Consider the following 24,813-nt stretch of genomic DNA (forward strand, 5'->3'; position numbering starts at 1 on the left):
CATCACATTTTCAACTCCACAGATGGTTTTGGTCACGGATGCGGTGGCGTTATATAGAACATGTGCCCCCTCTGGTCTTGACAGATGCTCTCTAGCCAACAGCTCACAGATACAGTGCGGGTAGACTACCTACAGTATATTATGAGATTATGGATAAGAGCCATAGTATTTTGTATTTGTCAAATGGCAGCCAAGCATCGATCATTTCACCAGAATAAGACCCTTAATATTTCATGGAAAGCAACGTCAAACTTGCATATTCACCATCCCTGTGAAATTCATCATAATTGATTTCATCGGGTAGCCTAATAAACTGCATGGTTTCCACATCTTCACGATATGATGGAGTGATGTGTGAATATTTCTATTTTACCGACACAAAAAGATGCCCACCGCGTCGAAAGAACAAATTGTCTGTTGGCATTTATAAAATTGTGCCGGTTTTTCATGCTTCAATCAGCCCGGCCGTGACTTTTTTCACGTGTCAGGTATATAAAAGCGGCTGCGTTTGGGCCTTTAATATCTCTTAGTGGAGAGGCCACAAACACTGCCATTAGTCTGAATAGGATAAAGAGAGGCTGGTGAGAGCAGGACAAAATGGAATCGATCTCTTGTTCGCCATCCGTCTCTCTCTCTCTAAATTTCTTCCACTCTCTCGATCTCTCTCCATTTAAAATTCAATTGAAATCAATTCAACAGATAAATAGATAATAAACAAAAGTGAAAGAAACAGTAAAGAAATCTCTCCATGTCTCGTTCCTCTCTAACACATTATGAGTTTAATACGTGTTTGATGTTTTTCTCAAGCATAGACAACTGTTTTACTGTGACTTGATCAGAGCTGGCAGATTTATCACTGTCTCTCTCTGTGTGTGTGTGTGTGTTTGTCTGTGTGTGTGTGTGTGTGTGTGTGTGTGTGTGTGTGTGTGTGTGTGTGTGTGTGTGTGTGTGTGTGTGTGTGTGTGTGTGTGTGTGTGTGTGTGTGTGTGTGTGTGTGTGTGTGTGTGTGTGTGTGTGTGTGTGTGTGTTTGTCTGTGTGTGTGTGTGTTTGTCTGTGTGTGTGTGTGTGTGTCCTCTCCTTTAAGAAGTCTGCCCCCAGGAGGAAGTGTGCAGCGTGTAAGATCGTAGTCCACACCGCCTGCATCGAGCAGCTCGACAAGGTAACACACACACACACACACACACACACACACACACACACACACACACACACACACACACACACACACACACACACACACACACACACACACACACACACACACACACACACACACACACACACACACACACATTGCATTTTTCCCTTTCAACAAGTCGATCGGACAAAGCACACCTGACGCCATGTCCTTAGCATCGCTCACCGCCCCCACCCTCTCCTTCTCTCTCAGATTAACTTCCGCTGTAAACCAACGTTTAGAGAAGGAGGCTCTCGCTGCCTCAGAGATGTGAGTCGGCATCTGATGATGGCGTGTCTCTGATATGTGTGTGTGTGTGTGTGCGTGCGTGCGTGCGTGCGTGCGCGCGCGTGTGTGTGTGTGTGTGTGTGTGTGTGTGTGTGTGTGTGTGTGTGTGTGTGTGTGTGTGTGTGTGTGTGTGTGTGTGTGTGTGTGTGTGTGTGTGTGTGTGTGTGTGTGTGTGTGTGTGTGTGTGTGTGTGTGTGTGAGAACTACTGTATATGTCAGTCTCTGACTGCTCTCTTTCTTTCCCTCTCCCTCCTCCCTGTCTTCGGCAGAATATGTTGAGGCATCACTGGGTGCACCGGCGCCGCCAAGAGGGGAAATGCAGACAGTGTGGGAAGGTAAGACACCTACTGTACACCTTGACAATATTGTCTATTGTGTATATCTGAATGAATAACATGATACATCCTGTGTATCTGGTAGAGCTTCCAGCAGAAGTTCTTCCACAGTAAAGAGATTGTGGCCATCAGCTGCTCCTGGTGCAAACAAGCTGTGAGTAGTGTCTTGTGTGTTTCTCTGAGTGTTTGTGAGCATTTGTGTATGTGTGTGTGTGTGTTCTTCTCTATTAGAGTGTCTGTATGAGTTAGTAGTGGTACCTATAGACACCTAACCCCCTCTCCTCTCTATCTCCTCTCCTCCCCCTCCTCTCCTGCCCCCCTCAGTTCCATAACAAGGTGACGTGTTTCCAGCTACATCAGATTGAGGAGCCCTGTTCTCTTGGCGCTCACGCCGGGGTCATCGTCCCCCCCTCCTGGATCATCAAAGTTAGGAAGCCACAGGTGAAAACACAACACTCGAACACTGACACAAATTCACACATAGACACAGTACAACCACAGCCCGACAACAGCTCAACCACAGCCCAACAACAGCTCAACCACAGCCCAACAACAGTACAACCACAGCCCAACAACAGCTCAACCACAGCCCAACAACCGCTCAACCACAGCCCAACAACAGCTCAGCCACAGCCCAACAACAGTACAACCACAGCTCAACCCAAGTCCTGTACACACTATTTTACAGACTGCTTTACAGAGTCCTTTACACACTCCTTTACTTACTCCTTAACAGACTCCTTAGCACACTCCTTTACATAGTCCTTAACACAGTCCTTTACGTACTCCTTTAAACACTCCTTTATAGAGTCCTTTACAAACACCTGTACAGACTTCTTTACATACTCCTTTACAGACTCATTTTAGCGTCTGCTGTCTCTTATTGCTGTCAACTTCACCTGACCTCAGCATACACCAACAGCTAGACAGCGCTGTGTGTGTTGTGTGTGCTGCAGGGTTATTCTGTGGAACATGCCTTAATGCGTTTCTCTCTCTCCCCCTCTCACAGAGCTCGTTCAAAAACTCTACAAGGAGGAAAAAACGCACATCGTTTAAAAGAAGGACCAGCAAGAAAGGAACTGACGTGAGTACTGTTCTCTGTCCCCCTGTGGGGTGAGTACTGTTCTCTGTCCCCCTGTGGGGTGAGTACTGTTCTCTGTCCCCCTGTGGGGTGAGTACTGTTCTCTGTCCCCCTGTGGGGTGAGTACTGTTCTCTGTCCCTGTGTGGGGTGAGTACTGTTCTCTGTCCCTCTGTGGGGTGAGTACTGTTGTCTGTCCCTCTGTGGGGTGAGTACTGTTGTCTGTCCCTCTGTGGGGTGAGTACTGTTCTCTGTCCCTCTGTGGGGTGAGTACTGTTCTCTGTCCCTCTGTGGGGTGAGTACTGTTCTCTGTCCCTCTGAGGGGTGAGTACTGTTCTCTGTCCCTCTGTGGGGTGAGTACTGTCCTCTGTCCCCCTGTGGGGTGAGTACTGTTCTCTGTCCCTCTGTGGGGTGAGTACTGTTCTCTGTCCCCCTGTGGGGTGAGTACTGTTCTCTGTCCCTCTGTGGGGTGAGTACTGTTCTCTGTCCCTCTGAGGGGTGAGTACTGTTCTCTGTCCCTCTGTGGGGTGAGTACTGTTCTCTGTCCCCCTGTGGGGTGAGTACTGTTCTCTGTCCCTGTGTGGGGTGAGTACTGTTCTCTGTCCCTCTGTGGGGTGAGTACTGTTCTCTGTCCCTCTGAGGGGTGAGTACTGTTTTCTGTCCCTCTGTGGGGTGAGTACTGTTCTCTGTCCCCCTGTGGGGTGAGTACTGTTCTCTGTCCCTGTGTGGGGTGAGTACTGTTCTTTGTCCCTCTGTGGGGTGAGTACTGTTCTCTGTCCCTCTGAGGGGTGAGTACTGTTCACTGTCCCTCTGTGGGGTGAGTACTGTTCTCTGTCCCTCTGTGGGGTGAGTACTGTTGTCTGTCCCTCTGTGGGGTGAGTACTGTTCTCTGTCCCTCTGTGGGGTGAGTACTGTTCTCTGTCCCTCTGAAGGGTGAGTACTGTTCTCTGTCCCTCTGAGGGGTGAGTACTGTTGTCTGTCCCTCTGAGGGGTGAGTACTGTTGTCTGTCCCTCTGTGGGGTGAGTACTGTTGTCTGTCCCTCTGTGGGGTGAGTACTGTTCTCTGTCCCTCTGTGGGGTGAGTACTGTTGTCTGTCCCTCTGTGGGGTGAGTACTGTTGTCTGTCCCTCTGAGGGGTGAGTACTGTTCTCTGTCCCTCTGTGGGGTGAGTACTGTTGTCTGTCCCTCTGTGGGGTGAGTACTGTTCTCTGTCCCTCTGAGGGGTGAGTACTGTTGTCTGTCCCTCTGAGGGGTGAGTACTGTTGTCTGTCCCTCTGTGGGGTGAGTACTGTTGTCTGTCCCTCTGTGGGGTGAGTACTGTTCTCTGTCCCTCTGTGGGGTGAGTACTGTTGTCTGTCCCTCTGTGGGGTGAGTACTGTTCTCTGTCCCTCTGTGGGGTGAGTACTGTTCTTTGTCCCTCTGTGGGGTGAGTACTGTTCTCTGTCCCTCTGAGGGGTGAGTACTGTTCTCTGTCCCTCTGTGGGGTGAGCACTGTTCTCTGTCCCTCTGTGGGGTGAGTACTGTTCTCTGTCCCTCTGTGGGGTGAGTACTGTTCTCTGTCCCTCTGTGGGGTGAGTTCTGTTCTCTGTCCCCCTGTGGGGTGAGTACTGTTCTCTGTCCCTCTGAGGGGTGAGTACTGTTCTCTGTCCCTCTGTGGGGTGAGTTCTGTTCTCTGTCCCTCTGTGGGGTGAGTACTGTTCTCTGTCCCTCTGTGGGGTGAGTACTGTTCTCTGTCCCTCTGAGGGGTGAGTACTGTTGTCTGTCCCTCTGTGGGGTGAGTACTGTTCTCTGTCCCTGTGTGGGGTGAGTACTGTTCTCTGTCCCTCTGTGGGGTGAGTACTGTTGTCTGTCCCTCGGTGGGGTGAGTACTGTTGTCTGTCCCTCTGTGGGGTGAGTACTGTTCTCTGTCCCTCTGTGGGGTGAGTACTGTTCTCTGTCCCTCTGTGGGGTGAGTACTGTTCTCTGTCCCCCTGTGGGGTGAGTACTGTTCTCTGTCCCTCTGTGGGGTGAGTACTGTTCTCTGTCCCTCTGAGGGGTGAGTACTGTTGTCTGTCCCTCTGAGGGGTGAGTACTGTTGTCTGTCCCTCTGTGGGGTGAGTACTGTTGTCTGTCCCTCTGTGGGGTGAGTACTGTTCTCTGTCCCTCTGTGGGGTGAGTACTGTTGTCTGTCCCTCTGTGGGGTGAGTACTGTTGTCTGTCCCTCTGAGGGGTGAGTACTGTTCTCTGTCCCTCTGTGGGGTGAGTACTGTTGTCTGTCCCTCTGTGGGGTGAGTACTGTTCTCTGTCCCTCTGAGGGGTGAGTACTGTTCTCTGTCCCTCTGAGGGGTGAGTACTGTTGTCTGTCCCTCTGAGGGGTGAGTACTGTTGTCTGTCCCTCTGTGGGGTGAGTACTGTTGTCTGTCCCTCTGTGGGGTGAGTACTGTTCTCTGTCCCTCTGTGGGGTGAGTACTGTTCTCTGTCCCTCTGTGGGGTGAGTACTGTTCTCTGTCCCTCTGAGGGGTGAGTACTGTTCTCTGTCCCTCTGTGGGGTGAGCACTGTTCTCTGTCCCTCTGTGGGGTGAGTACTGTTCTCTGTCCCTCTGTGGGGTGAGTACTGTTCTCTGTCCCTCTGTGGGGTGAGTTCTGTTCTCTGTCCCCCTGTGGGGTGAGTACTGTTCTCTGTCCCTCTGAGGGGTGAGTACTGTTCTCTGTCCCTCTGTGGGGTGAGTTCTGTTCTCTGTCCCTCTGTGGGGTGAGTACTGTTCTCTGTCCCTCTGTGGGGTGAGTACTGTTCTCTGTCCCTCTGTGGGGTGAGTACTGTTGTCTGTCCCTCTGTGGGGTGAGTACTGTTCTCTGTCCCTGTGTGGGGTGAGTACTGTTCTCTGTCCCTCTGTGGGGTGAGTACTGTTGTCTGTCCCTCTGTGGGGTGAGTACTGTTGTCTGTCCCTCTGTGGGGTGAGTACTGTTCTCTGTCCCTCTGTGGGGTGAGTACTGTTCTCTGTCCCTCTGTGGGGTGAGTACTGTTCTCTGTCCCCCTGTGGGGTGAGTACTGTTCTCTGTCCCTCTGAGGGGTGAGTACTGTTCTCTGTCCCTCTGTGGGGTGAGTACTGTTCTCTGTCCCCCTGTGGAGTGAGTACTGTTCTATGTCCCTCTGTGGGGTGAGTACTGTTCTCTGTCCCTCTGAGGGGTGAGTACTGTTCTCTGTCCCTCTGTGGGGTGAGTACTGTTGTCTGTCCCTCTGTGGGGTGAGTACTGTTCTCTGTCCCTCTGTGGGGTGAGTACTGTTGTCTGTCCCTCTGTGGGGTGAGTACTGTTGTCTGTCCCTCTGTGGGGTGAGTACTGTTGTCTGTCCCTCTGTGGGGTGAGTACTGTTCTCTGTCCCTCTGAGGGGTGAGTACTGTTCTCTGTCCCTCTGTGGGGTGAGTACTGTTTTCTGTCCCTCTGTGGGGTGAGTACTGTTGTCTGTCCCTCTGTGGGGTGAGTACTGTTGTCTGTCCCTCTGTGGGGTGAGTACTGTTGTCTGTCCCTGTGTGGGGTGAGTACTGTTGTCTGTCCCTGTGTGGGGTGTGTGTACAAACGTGTTCTATTTGCTGACAAGGGGTAGACTCTTGCTAATATATTTTGCTCCCATTAGGAGTCAAAGTGGCGTCCGTTCATGCTGAAGCCCCTTCCCTCCCCTCTGATGAAACCTGTTCTAGTCTTTGTCAACCCCAAGAGTGGAGGCAACCAGGTAAGTTAACCTATGATTCCTGACCTATAACCCTAACTGCTGTCCCACAAACCCCTAGCTAACGTCATCCCTGACCCCTGACCCTAACCTCCTTCTCTCTCTGTGTCTCAGGGTACTAAGGTGTTACAGATGTTTATGTGGATCCTGAACCCTCGCCAGGTGTTTGATCTCTCCCAGGGAGGGCTCAGAGAAGCGTGAGTACTTCACCCTGCACGCTACACCCTACATACCACACTACACCTTATACACTATTTCCTACACCCTAACCTCTGTACGTCCTTTCTCCCAGGTTGGAGTTGTACAGGAAAGTGCCAAACCTGCGTATCCTGGCCTGTGGAGGAGACGGGACGGTGAGAGAATGAACATGTTATTACTGTTTTACTGCGGTACAATTGTTATTACCAATGTTAGTCTGAGTCTGCCTGCCTGCCTGCCCGCCCGCCCGCCCGCTCGGCCGCCCGCCTGCCTGTCTGTCTGAGTCTCTGTATGATTGCAGTGCTACTGTCAGGGGTATTCAACTCTTATCCTACCTGATCATTAATTGGACACACCTGGTTTCCGAGGTCTAAATCCGTCCCTGATGAGAGGGGAACAATTTAAAAAAGCAATGGAACTAACTGGCTTCCAAGTCCAGAGTTGAGTTTGAGGGTGCTAGATGATAGACAGTGCAATATGTGTTACTGAGTGTGAACACAGCTCCCCCTGGTGGCAACACACACAGACATGGTTAACATGTATGAATGTATCCCAGGACCCTGTACATTATTCACAGATTAATGAACTTCATTAACAGAGCCATCTCTCCCCATCTCACTCTCTCTCCTCTCTCTCTCTCTCTCTCTCTCTCTCTCTCTCTCTCTCTCTCTCTCTCTCTCTCTCTCTCTCTCTCTCTCTCTCTCTCTCTCTCTCTCTCTCTCTCTCTCTCTCTCTCTCTCTCTCTCTCTCTCTCTCCTCTCTCTCTCTCTCTCTCTCTCTCTCTCCTTCTCTCGCCTTCTCTCGCCTTAGGTGGGGTGGATCCTGTCTGCTCTGGATGAGTTAGGAATGACCCCCCATCCGCCTGTAGCTGTACTTCCTCTGGGGACAGGAAATGACCTCGCCAGGACCCTCAACTGGGGAGGGGTAAGCTGCCCTTTGTGTGTGGATGTGCGTGTGTGTTTGTTTGCGGCATGTGTGCACCGGTGTGTGCACGCACATGGGTGTCATCCACCCATTATTTTAGAGGGGGCAGAAGGGGCTGGCTCCCCACTGGAAGTAGGAGAATTTTGTACTTTTCAAACACCTTAAACACTTTTTCCCCCGAACCAAATATTTTCATTATATTTATTCATGAGGAAGGAATCAATAGGCTACATAGCTTGAATTGACAAACATACTGTACCTCCTGGGAGTCCTGCCCATCACCGGCAGCTCAAATCTAATCAAACACTGTGTGTGTAACTCTACACTTTTCTCTCCTCCTCCTCCTCCTCCTCCTCCTCCTCCTCCTCCTCCTCCTCCTCCTCCTCCTCCTCCTCCTCCTCCTCCTCCTCCTCCTCCTCCTCCTCCTCCTCCTCCTCCTCCACCTCCTCCTCCTCCTCCTCCTCCTCCTCCTCCTCCTCCTCCTCCTCCTCCTCCAATGATGTTACTGTCTGCACACGCTGGTGTATCTAGCATCCTGTCTCGCATATCTTTGCTCCGTGGTGCACCTTGGAAGCAACCCCTTACTATGGAGAATAGTGAGGGTGGGGTACTCTTTTACCTGGTCCAGTCGGTAAATATTTCCGATAAAACGTGGGCTTAAGAATGAAGTTAATGAGTTCAGCATTGTAATGCCGGGGTGGGCACGTGCCCTTGTGTCCTCTCTGCACGTGCGGGTGTCATTATGTTTGTGCTGTACACATTGCCCTCTGTCTGACTCTGACCCGACGTAGTCATCTTACACAATATATATAGCACAGTAGTCGGTTCCCCGGGCACCGAAGACGTGTATGTCGATTAAGGCAGCCCCCCCCCCCCACCCCGGCACCTCTCTGATTCAGAGGAGTTGGGTTAAATGCGGAAGACACGTTTCAGTTGAAGGCATTCTGTTGGCCAACTGACTCGGTATCCCCCCTCTTCCCTTTCAACACAGTGGACTCTGTCTCACTGAAATAACTCATGTTGTATTGCAGCAGTGACTCGTGTGGTTTATTGCAGGTGTTTGTCCTGCTCTCTTTCAGACGGTCCATTCACTGCTGGTGCTCTGTCTGTCTGTTCTGTTTTGATCAGCATACAGCCCGTTCTCTCGGTTCTCCTGCACTTGCTGCAGCGCCACTGTGTGTGTCGGTGTGCATGCGTGTGTGCGTGTGTGTCCTGTTGGTGAGAGTGCTGCTGTCACCAGCACGTTCGCTGGCACAAAAGCTTAGTTTGTGCGTGTATGTGACGCGAAACAGCCTTTGGCACTCTGATTGCCTGAGTCAGTGCAGAGACATCTCTCTCTCTCTCTCTCTCTCTCTCTCTCTCTCTCTCTCTCTCTCTCTCTCTCTCTCTCTCTCTCTCTCTCTCTCTCTCTCTCTCTCTCTCTCTCTCTCTCTCTCTCTCTCTCTGTGTGTGTGTGTGTTGTGTGTGTGTTTGTGTGAGTGGGTGTTTGTGTTTGTGTATGTGTGTATCCTGTTGGTGAGAGTGCTACTTTCTCTGACACAAATTGCCTGAGTCAGTGCAGAGATGTTTGTGCGTGTGTGTGTGGGTGTGTGTGCACTAAGGCTGATTAGCAGTAGCTCTAATGAGCGTTGCCTAAATATAAACGGGTTCTCTCTGAACCCCACAGAGGGAGAAAGATGGAGAGAGAGAGCGAGAGCGAGAGCGAGTGAGAGAGAGAGAGAGAGAGAGAGAGAGAGAGAGAGAGAGAGAGAGAGAGAGAGAGAGAGAGAGAGAGAGAGAGGAAACACTTCCAGGCTCTTGGGGAGGAGAGGAGGGATGTGTATATCAAAGATTATTAGCAGTGATTATAATTCATTACAGACAACAACATCAAATCTGCATGGAAATAACATTCAGATGCTTGGAGGAGAAGAGAAGAGAAAAGAGACGCCCGAGAGACAGTATGAGGGAGAGATAGTTTGTCTGCCTTTGTTCAGAAGATGCATTGAGAACATCTAAGGTATGGAGCTGCCGCTTTCAAGGAGCGGGACTCTAATTGGGACACTTACAAGAAATCCCGCTACGACCTCTGACGAGCCATCAAACAGGTAAACCATCAATATAGGACTAAGATTGAATCCTACTACGTCGGCTTTGACGCTCAACAGATGTGGCAGGGCTCGCCAACTATCATGAATTACAAAGGGAAACCCAGCCACGAGCTGCCTAGGGACACGAGGCTACCAAACAAGAGAAATGCCTTCTATGCTCACTTCAAGGTAAGCAACACTAAACCATGCATGAGAGAACCGGCTGTTCTGGACGACTGTGTGATATCGCTCTCCGTAGCCGATATGAGTAAGACCTTTAAACAAGTTAACATTCGCAAGTCCACGGGGCCAGACGGAATACCAGGACGCGTACTCAGAGCATCTATTACACTCCACACTGCCCTCACCCACCTGGACAAAAGGAATACCTATGTAACAATGCTGTTCATTGACTACAGCTCAACATTCAACACCATAGTCCCCCCCAAGCTCAGTACCCTGGAACTGAACACTTCCCTCTGCAACTGTATCCTAGACTTCTTGACGGGCCAACCTTAGGCGGTGAGGGTAGGCAACAACACATCCGCCATGCTGACCATCAACACGGGGACCCCTCAGGGGTGTGTGCTAAGTCCCCCCTTGTACTCCCTGTTCACCCACGACTGTGTGGCCATGCATTACTCCAACAACGTCATCAAATTTGCTGACGATGCGATGGTGCTAGGACTGAACACCGAAGACGATGAGGCAGCCTATAGGGAGAAGGTCAGAGACCTGTGAGTGTGGTGCCAGGACAACAACCTCTTCCTCAATGTCAGCATGACAAAGGAGCTGATCATGGGCTACAGGAAATGGAGGGGCGAGCACACCACCATCCAAATCGATGGGGCTGTAGTGGAGCGGGTCGAGAGCTTCAAGTTCATCGGTGTCCACGAATTAACATGGTCCACACACACCCGTAATGTTGTGAAGAGGGCACGACGATGCCTCTTCCCTCTCAGGAGGCTTAAAAGATTTGGTATGGGCCCTCAGGTCCTCTAAAAGTTATACGGCTGCACCATTGAGAGCTTGATTGCCAACATCACTGCTTGGTATGGCAACTGCAAGGCACCCGACCGCTAGGCGGTACAGCGGGTGGTGAGTACGGCCCAGTACACTGGGGCCTGGACCTCTATACCAGGCGGTGTCAGTGGAAGGACCAAACAATTGTCAAAGACTCCAGCAATCCAAGCCATAGACTGTTCTCTCTGCTACTGCACGGCAAGCGGTACCAGTGCACCAAGTCTGGAACCAACAGAACCCTGAACAGCTTCTACACCCAAACCATAATGCTGCTAAACAATACTGCTAAATAGATCATCAAATGGCCCCCGGACTAACTGCATTGACCTTTTTTTAGATAACTCTCTTGCACTGACTCTATGCAGACACACTACCCACACACTCACGCATACTCACGCATACTACTAACACACACACGTGTGTGTGTGTGTGTGTGTGTGTGTGTGTGTGTGTGTGTGTGTGTGTGTGTGTGTGTGTGTGTGTGTGTGTGTGTGTGTGTGTGTGTGTGTGTGTGTGTGTGTGTGTGTGTGTGTGTGTGTGTGTGTGTGTGTGTGTGTGTGTGTGTGTGTGTCCCCACCTGTCTGACTGTGTAGGCAGTAAACAGTCTGACCTCAGTGTCCTGGATAAGGCACTCTCATTCTCGTTCTAACTTGAAATGCTATTATTGTCATATTCCCATTCCCTTTGTCTCAGTCTTCAGTTTGAAGGAAGTGAAATTAGCTCAGTTTACCTGAAGTAAACTGTTTAGGGTTATAACCTGTCTAACTATGTGTAGGGTTATAACCTGCCTCTCTTTGTGTGGGATTATAACCTTTCTCTCTCTGTGTTGGGTTATAACCTGTCTCTCTCTGTGTAGGGTTATAACCTGTCTCTCTCTGTGTAGGGTTATAACCCGTCACTCTCTGTGTAGGGTTATAACCTGTCACTCTCTGTGTTGGGTTATAACCTGTCACTCTCTGTGTAGGTTTATAACCTGTCACTCTCTGTGTAGGGTTATAACCTGTGTTGCTCTGTGTAGGTTTATAACCTGTCTCTCTATGTGTAGGATTATAACCTGTCACTCTCTGTGTAGGGTTATAACCTGTCTCTCTCTGTGTAGGGTTATAACCTGTCTCTCTATGTGTAGGGTTATAACCTGTCACTCTCTGTGTAGGGTTATAACCCGCCTCTCTTCGTGTGGGATTATAACCTTTCTCTCTCTGTGTTGGGTTATAACCTGTCTCTATCTGTGTAGGGTTATAACCTGTCACTCTCTGTGTAGAGTTATAACCTGCCTCTCTTTGTGTGGGATTATAACCTTTCTCTCTGTGTTGGGTTATAACCGGTCTCTCTCTGTGTAGGGTTATAACCTGTCACTCTCTGTGTAGGGTTATAACCTGTCTATCTCTGTGTAGGGTTATAACCTGTCTCTGTGTAGGGTTATAACCTGTCACTCTCTGTGTAGGGTTATAACCTGTCTCTCTCTGTGTAGGGTTATAACCTGTCTCTCTTTGTGTGGGATTATAACCTTTCTCTCTCTGTGTAGGGTTATAACCTGTCACTCTCTGTGTAGGGTTATAACCTATCTCTCTCTGTGTAGGGTTATAACCTGTCACTCTCTGTGTAGGGTTATAACCTGTCACTCTCTGTGTAGGGTTATAACCTGTCACTCTCTGTGTTGGGTTATAACCTGTCACTCTCTGTGTAGGTTTATAACCTGTCACTCTCTGTGTAGGGTTATAACCTGTGTTGCTCTGTGTAGGTTTATAACCTGTCTCTCTATGTGTAGGATTATAACCTGTCACTCTCTGTGTAGGGTTATAACCTATCTCTCTCTGTGTAGGGTTATAACCTGTCTCTCTCTGTGTAGGGTTATAACCTGTCACTCTCTGTGTAGGGTTATAACCTGTCACTCTCTGTGTTGGGTTATAACCTGTCACTCTCTGTGTAGGTTTATAACCTGTCACTCTCTGTGTAGGGTTATAACCTGTGTTGCTCTGTGTAGGTTTATAACCTGTCTCTCTATGTGTAGGATTATAACCTGTCACTCTCTGTGTAGGGTTATAACCTGTCTCTCTCTGTGTAGGGTTATAACCTGTCTCTCTATGTGTAGGGTTATAACCTGTCACTCTCTGTGTAGGGTTATAACCCGCCTCTCTTCGTGTGGGATTATAACCTTTCTCTCTCTGTGTTGGGTTATAACCTGTCTCTATCTGTGTAGGGTTATAACCTGTCACTCTCTGTGTAGAGTTATAACCTGCCTCTCTTTGTGTGGGATTATAACCTTTCTCTCTGTGTTGGGTTATAACCTGTCTCTCTCTGTGTAGGGTTATAACCTGTCACTCTCTGTGTAGGGTTATAACCTGTCTATCTCTGTGTAGGGTTATAACCTGTCTCTGTGTAGGGTTATAACCTGTCACTCTCTGTGTAGGGTTATAACCTGTCTCTCTCTGTGTAGGGTTATAACCTGTCTCTCTTTGTGTGGGATTATAACCTTTCTCTCTCTGTGTAGGGTTATAACCTGTCACTCTCTGTGTAGGGTTATAACCTATCTCTCTCTGTGTAGGGTTATAACCTGTCACTCTCTGTGTAGGGTTATAACCTGTCACTCTCTGTGTAGGGTTATAACCTGTCTCTCTGTGTAGGGTTATAACCTGTCTCTCTCTGTGTAGGGTTATAACCTGTCTATCTCTGTGTAGGGTTATAACCTGTCTCTTTGTAGGGTCATAACCTGTCACTCTCTGTATAGGGTTATAACCTGTCTCTCTCTGTGTAGGGTTATAACCTGTCTCTCTATGTGTAGGGTTATAACCTGTCTCTCTATGTGTAGGATTATAACCTGTCACTCTCTGTGTAGGGTTATAACCTGTCTCTATCTGTGTAGGATTATAACCTGTCACTCTCTGTGTAGGGTTATAACCTGTCACTCTCTGTGTAGGGTTATAACCTGTCACTCTCTGTGTAGGGTTATAACCTGTCTCTCTCTGTGTAGGGTTATAACCTGTCACTCTCTGTGTAGGGTTATAACCTGTCACTCTCTGTGTAGGGTTATAACCTGTCTCTCTCTGTGTAGGGTTATAACCTGTCTCTCTCTGTGTAGGGTTATAACCTGTCTATCTCTGTGTAGGGTTATAACCTGTCTCTCTCTGTGTAGGGTCATAACCTGTCACTCTCTGTGTAGGGTTATAACCTGCCTCTCTCTGTGTAGGGTTATAACCTGTCTCTCTCTGTGTAGGGTTATAACCTGTCTATCTCTGTGTAGGGTTATAACCTGTCTCTGTGTAGGGTTATAACCTGTCACTCTCTGTGTAGGGTTATAACCTGTCTATCTCTGTGTAGGGTTATAACCTGTCTCTGTGTAGGGTTATAACCTGTCACTCTCTGTGTAGGGTTATAACCTGTCACTCTCTGTGTAGGGTTATAACCTTTCTCTCTCTGTGTAGGGTAATAACCTGTCTCTCTTTGTGTGGGATTATAACCTTTCTCTCTCTGTGTAGGGTTATAACCTGTGTTGCTCTGTGTAGGGTTATAACTTGTCTCTCTCTATGTGTAGGCTAATGACCTGTATCTATCTGTGTAGGGTTATAACCTATCTATCTCTGTGTAGGATTATAACCTGTCTCTGTGTAGGGTTATAACCTGTCACTCTCTGTGTAGGGTTATAACCTGTCTCTCTCTGTGTAGGGTTATAACCTGTCTCTCTTTGTGTGGGATTATAACCTGTCTAACTATGTGTAGGGTTATAACCTGCCTCTCTTTGTGTGGGATTATAACCTGTCTCTCTATGTGTAGGGTAATGACCTGTATCTATCTGTGTAGGGTTATAACCTGTCACTCTCTGTGTAGGGTTCTGACCTGTCACTCTCTGTGTTGGGTTATAACCTGTCTCTCTCTGTGTATGGTTATTACCTGTTTCTCCTTGTGTACGGTTATAACCTGTCTCTCTCTGTGTGGGGTTATAACCTGTGTTGCTCTGTGTTGGGTTATTACCTGTCTCTCTCTGTGTAGTGTTATAACCTGTCACTCTCTGTGTAGGGTTATAACCTGTCTCTCTCTGTGTAGGGTTATACAGATGAGCCGGTTTCCAAGGTACTGTGTCAGGTGGAGGACGGCTCTGTGGTGCAGCTAGACAGATGGAACCTTCAGGTGGAGAGAAGCCCCGCCCAGCCGGAGGAGGGCACACAGAAGGTCTGTCTGGGGTCAGAGTTTAGGGGTCAGGGGGAAAGGTGAATGGTCAAGAGAGGGGTCAGTGGTATGGCTGTCACATGGTCTGAGTGATATGGACAGTGAGTGAAAGCAAAGTTCAACCTTATTTAAACTGATTTTGTACCTCTTTTGTGCACTCCCCTCTTTTTCACTCTGCATCTCTCTGTATGTCTCCAGCTCCCACTGAACGTGTTCAACAACTACTTCAGCCTGGGCTTCGACGCCCACGTCACACTGGAGTTCCACGAATCCAGAGGTGAGCAGTACTGTCTCTCAGGACTAGAAGCATTGTTCCTTTTAGCTGTCTGACTACAGTAGGACACAGACTGTTGTATCTCCTCCTCCCTGCAGAAGCCAACCCTGAGAAATTCAACAGCCGCTTTCGCAACAAGATGTTCTATGCAGGGGTGAGTACCTGACCGACTTAACACCAGATTACTGAATGGGGCGAGGAGGGAGAGGGATGAGGAGAGGGATGTGGAGAGGGATGTGGAGGGAGGGTAGAGATGAGGGAGGGAATAGAGAGAGAGAGAGAGAGAGAGAGAGAGAGAGAGAGAGAGAGAGAGAGAGAGAGAGAGAGAGAGAGAGAGAGAGAGAGAGAGAGAGAGAGAAAGAGAGAGAGGTGTAGCGAGAGGGAGGGAACAGAGAGAGAGACAGAGAGGACAGAGAGGGAGGTGTAGAGAGAGGGAGGGAATAGAGAGAGAGAGATAGAGAGAGAGGGGAGTGTATAGAGAGGGAGGGAACAGAGAGAGAGAAAGAGGTGTAGAGAGGGGGAGGGAATAGAGAGAGAGAGGGAATTGAGAGAGAGAGGGAATAGAGAGAGAGAGGTGTAGAGAGAGAGGGGGAATAGAGAGAGAGAGGGAGGGAATAGAGAGAGAGAGGGAGGGAATAGAGAGAGAGAGGTGTAGAGAGAGAGGGAATAGAGAGAGAGAGGGAGGAAATAGAGAGAGAGAGGGAGGGAATAGAGAGAGAGAGGGAATAGAGAGAGAGAGGGAATAGAGAGAGAGAGGTGTATATAGAATGTAATGAGTTGTCTCTGCTTCCTGTCAGGCTGCGTTCTCTGACTTCCTCCAGAGGAGCTCCAGGGATCTGTCTAAACATGTCAGAGTGGTGGTGAGTGTCTCACACACGCACGCGCACACACACACGCACGCACGCACGCACGCACGCACGCACGCACGCACGCACACACACACACACACACACACACACACACACACACACACACACACACACACACACACACACACGCACAGTGTCACAGGTTATCGGTTTAGGTTAGAGGGCCCTGGCAGCCTGATAATAAACCTGCCGTTGGACAGGTCCCTGTTTCAGGACCTGGATTCTACATTCAGTTACTGGGTTCCATGAACCTCTTTTTCTCTGTCCCAGTGTGACGGGACGGATCTCACTCCTAAGATCCAGGAGCAGAAGTTCCAGTGCATCGTCTTCTTAAACATCCCCAGGTAGCTATTCAACCCACCCAATCCCCCTCCCCAGGTCAGCTTTGTCTATCTGACGCTGTTGATACATCTGTTGGCTGTCCGTAACCTACCCATAGTTTTATACGCTCACCATACTGTGGATTTGTTTGTGATGGAGTGTTTGAGGATCATGTGTGTTTTAAAAAGTGTGTGTGTGTGTGTGTGTGTGTGTAGGTACTGTGCAGGCACCATGCCGTGGGGGAACACAGGAGACCACCGGGACTTTGAGCCTCAGCGCCATGATGACGGCTGTATCGAAGTCATCGGCTTCACCCTGTCCTCCCTTGTGAGTGTGTGAGTGTGTGTTTGTGTGTGTGAGAGAGAGAGAGAGAGAGAGAGAGAGAGAGAGAGAGAGAGAGAGAGAGAGAGAGAGAGAGAGAGAGAGAGAGGGGAAGAGAGTGTGTTTGTTTGTGAGTGCACGTGTGTGAGAGAGTGTGTGAGAGTGTGTGTATGACTAAACAAAAGGGTGTAATTCCTCTTTCTCTCCCCTAGGCGGCTCTGCAGGTAGGAGGTCATGGTGAGAGGCTGCACCAGTGTCGAGAGGTGACTCTGACCACCTTTAAGACCATCGCTGTACAGGTGAGATTTCACACAGGCCAACACTAACTGGATACAACACAGACCAATACTACAGATATATAACACAGGCCCACACTAGTGATACAACTAATGATGTGTATAAACCCTGGATTGCTGATACTATTTGGTAAGTATTTTCTTAACTCTTCCTGAGCTGCACTGTTGGTCAAGTGCTTGTAAGTAAGCATTTCACGGTAAGGTGTACTACACCTGTTGTATTCGGAGCATGTGACAAATAAAGTTTTATTTTATTTTATTTATTTGCCAGTGAGAGTTCTTTGAAACCACCGGTCGGCCATATTGTCACTCCCCAGAAGGATAGAAATTAATGGAATTCATGTAATTAGAAAATTAAGTACATGTACTTAGAAAATTACATGTATTTAAGTGTTTTTTAAAAAGTTTTTAAAAATGTTTTTATCTTTTTTTAAATATTTAATTTACATTTACATTTACATTTAAGTCATTTAGCAGACGCTCTTATCCAGAGCGACTTACACATTTGTGTGTTTAGTTCATATAATATCATTTAAAAGTATGCATTAAGGTATCTGTAATAGAATAATAGAATAAATGTGGCAAAAAACAAATATAGACTTTAATATTTGCCTTTCTATAGCTCGCAAAATATTTTTTTTACACCGGTGGGGCAGTGCCAAGATGGAGGCACGGTGGCTTCAATACAGCGCCCCCTGCTTGCGATCTAGTGTATTTATAAATCATTGGATACAACACAGCCCGAGACGACATTGAAAGAACACAGGCCCACACTGTAAATCCCAAGGCATTTTTAACTCATACTTCTACTTCTAGTAAGTTGAACTCAAAGTCAATGAAAAGTCGTTATTACCTAAAATGTTTATGTCGTGTGACACAAAACTAAATAAGAAGTCACAACAACAAGTTTTAAAAAAAATTATGATAATAAATTAACTTTTTTTCCCAGCATGTTCTAATGCAGGAAGATTACAAAAAATATCTGTGTTTTTGCATGTACATTGAGTGATTCATTGATTCATCTTATGCTACAGATAAATAACATTTATTTCTCTGAACAAATCCAATAATTTGACCGACTAGTTAGATTTGTTTTGTACCTGTCCCTGAAATGGTTGTTCCAGTTGAAATGGCTCAGGTCTCCTTGCACTGTTCTGAACCCTGGCACTCATTATGAAAGCAGGTTGCGGGTGAATTCAACTGCTGTATATCCCCACTCTGGCTGGATTCCAATAGGAATTACACATCACTTTGCAAACCTGCATAATGTGATTTGCAGGTAGGGTTGCAAAATTCTGGATAAATGTCCAGGTTTTCCAGAAATCCCATTTGGAAGATCCCTGGAAATCCTTCAACCAGGGTTTACATTTTGGGGTTGGGGGGAATTTGGGGAAAGTTACCGGAAATTTGCAACCCTACTTGCAAACCTGTTTGATGGGGCCTGTAAAACTATGAGGCCACTGTATTAGGATAAATCTAGGCCTCAAAATAAGGTCTAATGTGATGTATCGGTTTGAGTAATGACTACAAAATCACTTAACTTTACTAACTTTATTAGATATAGTAACTGCAACGGGTTTCCTCCAAGGTTTTGACTAATGACAGCATATCGGGGTTTACAGTGCAGGCTACACATATACACTCACTGGCCAGTTCACTATGTACACCCCCCCCCCCCCGTTCACCAAAATGGACCGCTCCTACAGACAGGACTGTAAGTCAAGTGGCTGTGGCTTACTATATAAAGCAGGCAGGCAGACAGGCATCGAGGCATTCAGTTACTGTTCAGTTATTGAACATTAGAGTGGGCAAAACTAGTTACCATAGCGACTTTGAGCATGGCATGATCGTCGGTGTCAGGCTCGCCGGATCCAGTATCCCAGAGTTGGCCCGCCCTCCTGGGCTTTTCAAGCACGACAGTGTCTAGGGATTACCAAGAATGGTACGACAAACACAACCATCCATTGAACGCACGACCAGTCAGTCCTTGTCGTGGATGGGCTATTGCAGCAGACGACCACACCGGTTCCACTTCTATCAGCTAAAAACAAGAAGAAGCGGCTCCAGGGGGAACACCATCACCAACACTGGACATGACAGAGAGCCTGGAACATGACAGAGAGTTCAGTCAGTCCGTCAGTCCCCAGACCTCAGCCTGGTCAGTCCCCAGACCTCAACCCTATAGAGAATATATGGGATGAGATGGAATGAGCTGTTCACAGCATGAATGTACTGCCGTTCAATCTGCAGCAGCCGCGTGATGCCATCGCATCAGCATGGACCAACATCCCTGTGGAACATTTCCGACACGTTGTAGAATGCCCCAAAGCCCCATACTACAGATATGTGTGTGTGTGTGTGTGTGTGTGTGTGTGTGTGTGTGTGTGTGTGTGTGTGTGTGTGTGTGTGTGTGTGTGTGTGTGTGTGTGTGTGTGTGTGTGTGTGTGTGTGTGTGTGTGTGTGTGTGTGTGTGTGTGTGTGTGTGTGTGTGTGTGTGTGTGGGTACGCTTGTGTAGGTGGATGGAGAGCCGTGTCGCTTGGCCCCATCAACCCTCCGCATCTCCCTACGCAACCAGGCCAACATGGTACAGAAGAGCAAGAGACGCACCTCTGTACCCCTGCTCAATGAGTGAGTCACACACACACACACACACACACACACACACACACACACACACACACACACACACACACACACACACACACACACACACACACACACACACACACACACACACACACACACACACACACACAGGCCAATATAGCACTCGGGATCAAGACCTCACTGCCCTCACTCACACACACACACGCACACTCTCCAAAGATACAGGCGAATATAGCACTAGGGATCAAGACCACACTGCCCTCATTCACACACACACACACACACACACACACGCACACACACACACACACACACACACACACACACACACACACACACACACACACACACACACACACACACACACACACACACACACACACACACACACACACACACACACTCCAAAGATACAGGCCATTATAGCACTAGGGATCAAGACCACACTGCCCTCACACACACACACACACACACACACACACACACACACACACACACACACACACACACACACACACACACACACACACACACACACACACACACACACACACACACACACACACACACACACACTCCAAAGATACAGGCCAATATAGCACTAGGGATCAAGACCTCACTGCCCTTACTCACACACACGCACATTTATTTTTCTCCTTTGCACCCCATTATTTTTATTTCTACTTTGCACATTCTTCCATTGCAAAACTACCATTCCAGTGTTTTACTTGCTATATTGTATTTACTTTGCCACCATGGCCTTTTTTGCCTTCACCTCCCTTCTCACCTAATTTGCTCACATTGTATATAGACTTGTTTATGCTGTATTATTGACTGTATGTTTGTTTTACTCCATGTGTAACTCTGTGTCGTTGTATCTGTCGAACTGCTTTGCTTTATCTTGGCCAGGTCGCAATTGTAAATGAGAACTTGTTCTCAACTTGCCTACCTGGTTAAATAAAGGTGAAATAAAAAATAAACACACACTCTCCAAAGAGAATGGCTGGAGTGTGGCAGGTAGCCTAGTGGTTGAGACCAGTATCTCTCAAGGTGTAAACCCACCGCTGCTGTACACACACACACACACACACACACACACACACACACACACACACACACACACACACACACACACACACACACACACACACACACACACACACACACACACACACACACACACACACACACACACACACACACACACACACACACACACACACACACACACACACACACACACACACAGTTCAGTTTCTTGGTCTTGTTCAGGGCTTTTTCTCATTATATTCCCTTCACACAGTTAGTTTCTCCTCTAACCATCTGTTCCACTTACTACCACCTGTTAAGCAGATCGTCCCAACAGCACTAATGCCTGTGTGTGTGTGTATCTAGCTGCCGTTGTGTGTGTGTGTGTGTTGCTCTTTACTCAGTGTGGTTCTACTCAAGCTACAGTAACTAAAGCTGTGCCTGGTTTTTGCCTTAGTGTTCTGCAACAATACTCTAATCTGTCATGGGCTTCCTCCCTGTCCTCATCCTCGACTGTCTTTTTGATGCTTTCTTTCTCCCCTCTCTCCCCACCCTCATGTCGACTCCTCCTCCTCCTCTCTTTCCTTGATATTTACCTCCCCTCTGGGCCTGCGTTTTCCCCCCTGTGCTCGCCCCGCCCTGTCTGTTACGACTGCAGCATTCAGAAAGTGTGTGCAGCAGACCCGCGTCGCCTTTCTGCTCCCCCTGACTCCTTCTCTGTGTAAGTACTCTAACCCGGCGCGTTTCAGAGAGTGTCTGAGAGAGAGAAAGATGGGCCTGTGTCGAGTACCGTGTAGAGTAAGTGGGTGTAAACGTCTAAAGTATATGGTTGCCCCTGCATGCGGAGCCCGTCGAACCTGCCGGTGTGCTGTCTCCTAGTGTCTGTCTCTGTGGGAGTCCACCCTGTCCTGTAGCACAGTGTAGTCTGTCCTGGCATTGCTAGATCGCAATCAATGGGAGAGGATACACACATCCTATTTGTTTCCGGTACTGAACAGAAAAAAATGGAATGAAGCCATACGTTGATTGAGACGTTTCAACGTGCGTGTGTTCCTCCAGCCCCCATGCTGTCCCCGAGCGCCTGCGCCTCAGAGTCAACCGGATCAGTCTGCAGGACTATGACAGACTACAGTTCGACAGGGAGCGACTCCGAGACATCTGTGAGTGTGTGTGTGTGTCTTTGTTGAAGGGTCCATCGATTCAAATCAGATGTTATTGCGGGTATAGAGAAATGCTTGTGTTTCTAGCTCCAACAGTGCAGTAATAAGTAAGTAAAGTAAAATCGAACAATTTCACAACAATACACACAAATCTAAATAAAGGAATGGAATTAAGATTATATAAATATATGGATGTCAGAGCGGCATAGACTAAGATATAGTAGAATAGAATACAGTATAGACATGAGATGAGTAAAGCATAAATATGTAAACATTATTAAAGTGTTAGTGTGTGTGTGTGTGTGTGTGTGTGTGTGTGTGTGTGTGTGTGTGTGTGTGTGTGTGTGTGTGTGTGTGTGTGTGTGTGTGTGTGTGTGTGCGTGCGTGCGTGCGTGTGTGTGCGTGCATGTGTGTGTGTGTGCGTGTGTGTGCGCGCGCGTGTGTGTGTGTGTGTGTGTGTTGCAGCGATCGCTGTGGGGATTGTGGTGGTGAGAGGGGACTGTGACCTGGAGACCTGCAGGCTCTACATAGACAGGCTACAGGAGGTGAGAACACACACAGACACATGACACACTTGCACACACACATGTGCACACACACTCACGCCAATATGATTTGGCTATGGTGATTGTTCTATTTTCTGAAACACTGCTGGGGTTTCCTATTTCTAACAGGATCTTCATCCGGCTCCATCTGCTGGCCACCGAGTGCATTACCAGGTTCCTGTCTGTCTTTCTTTCAGTCTATTATGTCTGACTATGCTATCGGTGAGTTGTTACTGAACTGGCCATCCCTTCCCTCCTCTTTCTGTAGGATGAGTGTCGAGGTCTACCGCGACCTGGCTCCGCCCACAGACTGTCCCCCAACTGGAGCTTCCTGGAGTGTGAGTGACATCACTCAGTGACATCACTCACCTAGGTTCAAAACACCTGCAAATTCAGCCTCAAATACAGGATTGCCAAGCATTTAGGAACCACAATCCCTCCATCAGTCGGATTTGTTGTTTACCAGACCCTGAAGGGCACAAACCCCATTCAAAACACAAATTCAGCATTTCTGTAAATGTGCCAGAGCTTTAGCCTACTTGTAAACTCAGCAAAAACGAAACGTCCCTTTTTCAGGACCCTGTCTTTCAAAGATAACATCTCACAGCAAGAACTGCAAATCTGGTGCAGTCCATGAGGAGGGGATCAAATCAAATCACATCAAATGTATTTATATAGCCCTTCGTACATCAACTGATATCTCAAAGTGCTGTACAGAAACCCAGCCTCAAACCCCAAACAGCAAGCAATGCAGGTGTAGAAGCACGGTGGCTAGGAAAAACTCTCTAAAAGGCCAAAACCTAGGAAGAAACCTAGAGAGGAACCAGGCTATGTGGGGTGGCCAGTCCTCTTCTGGCTGTGCCGGGTGGAGATTATAACAGAACATGGCCAAGATGTTCAAATGTTCATAAATGACCAGCATAGTCCAATAATAATAAGGCAGAACAGTTGAAACTGGAGCAGCAGCACGGCGAGGTGGACTTGGGACAGCAAGGAGTCATCATGTCAGGTCGTCCTGAGGCATGGTCCTAGGGCTCAGATCCTCCGAGAGAGAATTAGAAAGAGCACACTTAAATTTACACAGGACACCGAATAGGACAGGAGAAGTACTCCAGATATAACAAACTGACCCTAGCCCCCCGACACAAACTACTGCAGCATAAATACTGGAGGCTGAGACAGGAGGGGTCAGGAGACACTGTGGCCCCATCCGAGGACACCCCCGGACAGGGCCAAACAGGAAGGATATAACCCCACCCACTTTGCCAAAGCACAGCCCTCACACCACTAGAGGGATATCTTCAACCACCAACTTATGGTTGATGCACTGTAGTACTTAATGCAGCTGGTGGCTCACCAGATACTGACTGTTACTTTGGATTTTGACCCCCCCTTTGTTCAGTGACACATTATTCCATTTCTGTTGGTCACATGTCTGTGGAACTTGTTCAGTTTATGTCTCAGTTGTTGAATCTTGTTATGTTCATATAAATTCTTACACATGTTAAATTTGCTAAAAATAAACGCAGATTATAGTCAGCGCACGTTTCCTTTTGTTGCTGAGTTGACATATGTATGTCTCAACTCATATGTATCTCCATCCGTTGTTCCTCATGTAAAGTGGGCCTCTGAAGTCTCTGCAGAAGGCTTGTTTAACACGGTTTAACTGTGTGACTGTAAGACATCGACTGTGTGACAGTGAGCTGTTCTCTCCTTTCACACCATCTCTCTAAACCAAGTCTCCTTTCCCCAGCTACGTCTGCAGACCGTTTCTACCGTATAGACAAGGCCCAGGAGCACCTGCACTATGTGACAGAAATCTGCCTGGAAGAGGTGTTTATCCTGGACCACGGTGGAGTAGCGGGGGGACCGGCCACAGGCATGCCTGACCTGGTGGTGGAGCCCAACTCTGGGTGAGAGACAGAGAAAGAGGGAGCGAGAGAGAGAGAGACACACCCACTCACACACACAGATGTGTTAACACATGCATACACACACAGACCCGCAAACGCTCACGCTCACGCTCACGCGCACACACACACACCTCTAACGTTATTTCGTGTTGAGAGTCGCAGTCCTTTCATCTATTTGTCTCTCTGGTGCAGGAGCCCTCTGACGTCTGAGGAACAAGGTGAGATGTTTTGCATCTAATGAAAGAAGAACATTTGTAAACCCATGTTTTTCATCTATAAAAACCCTGCCTTACAGTGGGAGTGATTCCTGTTAATGCACGTGTAACCCTATAACATTGTCTAACTGATAGTGGTGTGTGTGTGTGTGTGTGTTCTTCAGCAATGCTGATGGCTGCCTCCTCTGGGGACCTGACTACGGTTAGATACCTCGACCTTCTCCCTTGCAAACATCTGACTGTCTTACTAGAACCAGCTCAAAGCCATTCCTGACGTAATATGCACTACTGAAGTCGA

At 48.1% G+C, this 24,813-nt stretch overlaps 1 protein-coding gene across 3 annotated transcripts in view; it reads left to right on the forward strand.

Annotated features, from left to right (window-relative positions):
• dgki (diacylglycerol kinase, iota) overlaps nt 1–24,813 on the forward strand; it is a 101,643-nt gene that overhangs the window by 74,763 nt on the left and 2,067 nt on the right. Inside the window, exons 4-29 of one of the 3 annotated variants that reach the window (XM_046297503.1) lie at nt 1,086–1,160; nt 1,392–1,448; nt 1,736–1,801; nt 1,887–1,955; nt 2,126–2,242; nt 2,811–2,885; nt 6,494–6,589; nt 6,701–6,783; nt 6,879–6,939; nt 7,595–7,708; nt 14,842–14,967; nt 15,163–15,241; nt 15,337–15,392; nt 16,036–16,098; nt 16,378–16,451; nt 16,644–16,755; nt 16,962–17,048; nt 19,562–19,674; nt 21,341–21,403; nt 21,742–21,842; nt 22,308–22,387; nt 22,517–22,561; nt 22,656–22,725; nt 24,141–24,300; nt 24,493–24,518; nt 24,680–24,717. In XM_046297503.1, coding sequence (XP_046153459.1) covers nt 1,086–1,160; nt 1,392–1,448; nt 1,736–1,801; nt 1,887–1,955; nt 2,126–2,242; nt 2,811–2,885; nt 6,494–6,589; nt 6,701–6,783; nt 6,879–6,939; nt 7,595–7,708; nt 14,842–14,967; nt 15,163–15,241; nt 15,337–15,392; nt 16,036–16,098; nt 16,378–16,451; nt 16,644–16,755; nt 16,962–17,048; nt 19,562–19,674; nt 21,341–21,403; nt 21,742–21,842; nt 22,308–22,387; nt 22,517–22,561; nt 22,656–22,725; nt 24,141–24,300; nt 24,493–24,518; nt 24,680–24,717 — 2,106 coding nt within the window. The remainder of the gene's footprint in view (nt 1–1,085; nt 1,161–1,391; nt 1,449–1,735; nt 1,802–1,886; nt 1,956–2,125; nt 2,243–2,810; nt 2,886–6,493; nt 6,590–6,700; nt 6,784–6,878; nt 6,940–7,594; nt 7,709–14,841; nt 14,968–15,162; nt 15,242–15,336; nt 15,393–16,035; nt 16,099–16,377; nt 16,452–16,643; nt 16,756–16,961; nt 17,049–19,561; nt 19,675–21,340; nt 21,404–21,741; nt 21,843–22,307; nt 22,388–22,516; nt 22,562–22,655; nt 22,726–24,140; nt 24,301–24,492; nt 24,519–24,679; nt 24,718–24,813) is intronic. The other 2 variants (XM_046297504.1, XM_046297505.1) reach the window with 2 other exon arrangements.

Source organism: Oncorhynchus gorbuscha, linkage group LG14 (genome assembly GCF_021184085.1).
Source record: "Oncorhynchus gorbuscha isolate QuinsamMale2020 ecotype Even-year linkage group LG14, OgorEven_v1.0, whole genome shotgun sequence".
In the NCBI taxonomy this organism is placed as follows: Eukaryota; Metazoa; Chordata; class Actinopteri; order Salmoniformes; family Salmonidae; genus Oncorhynchus; species Oncorhynchus gorbuscha.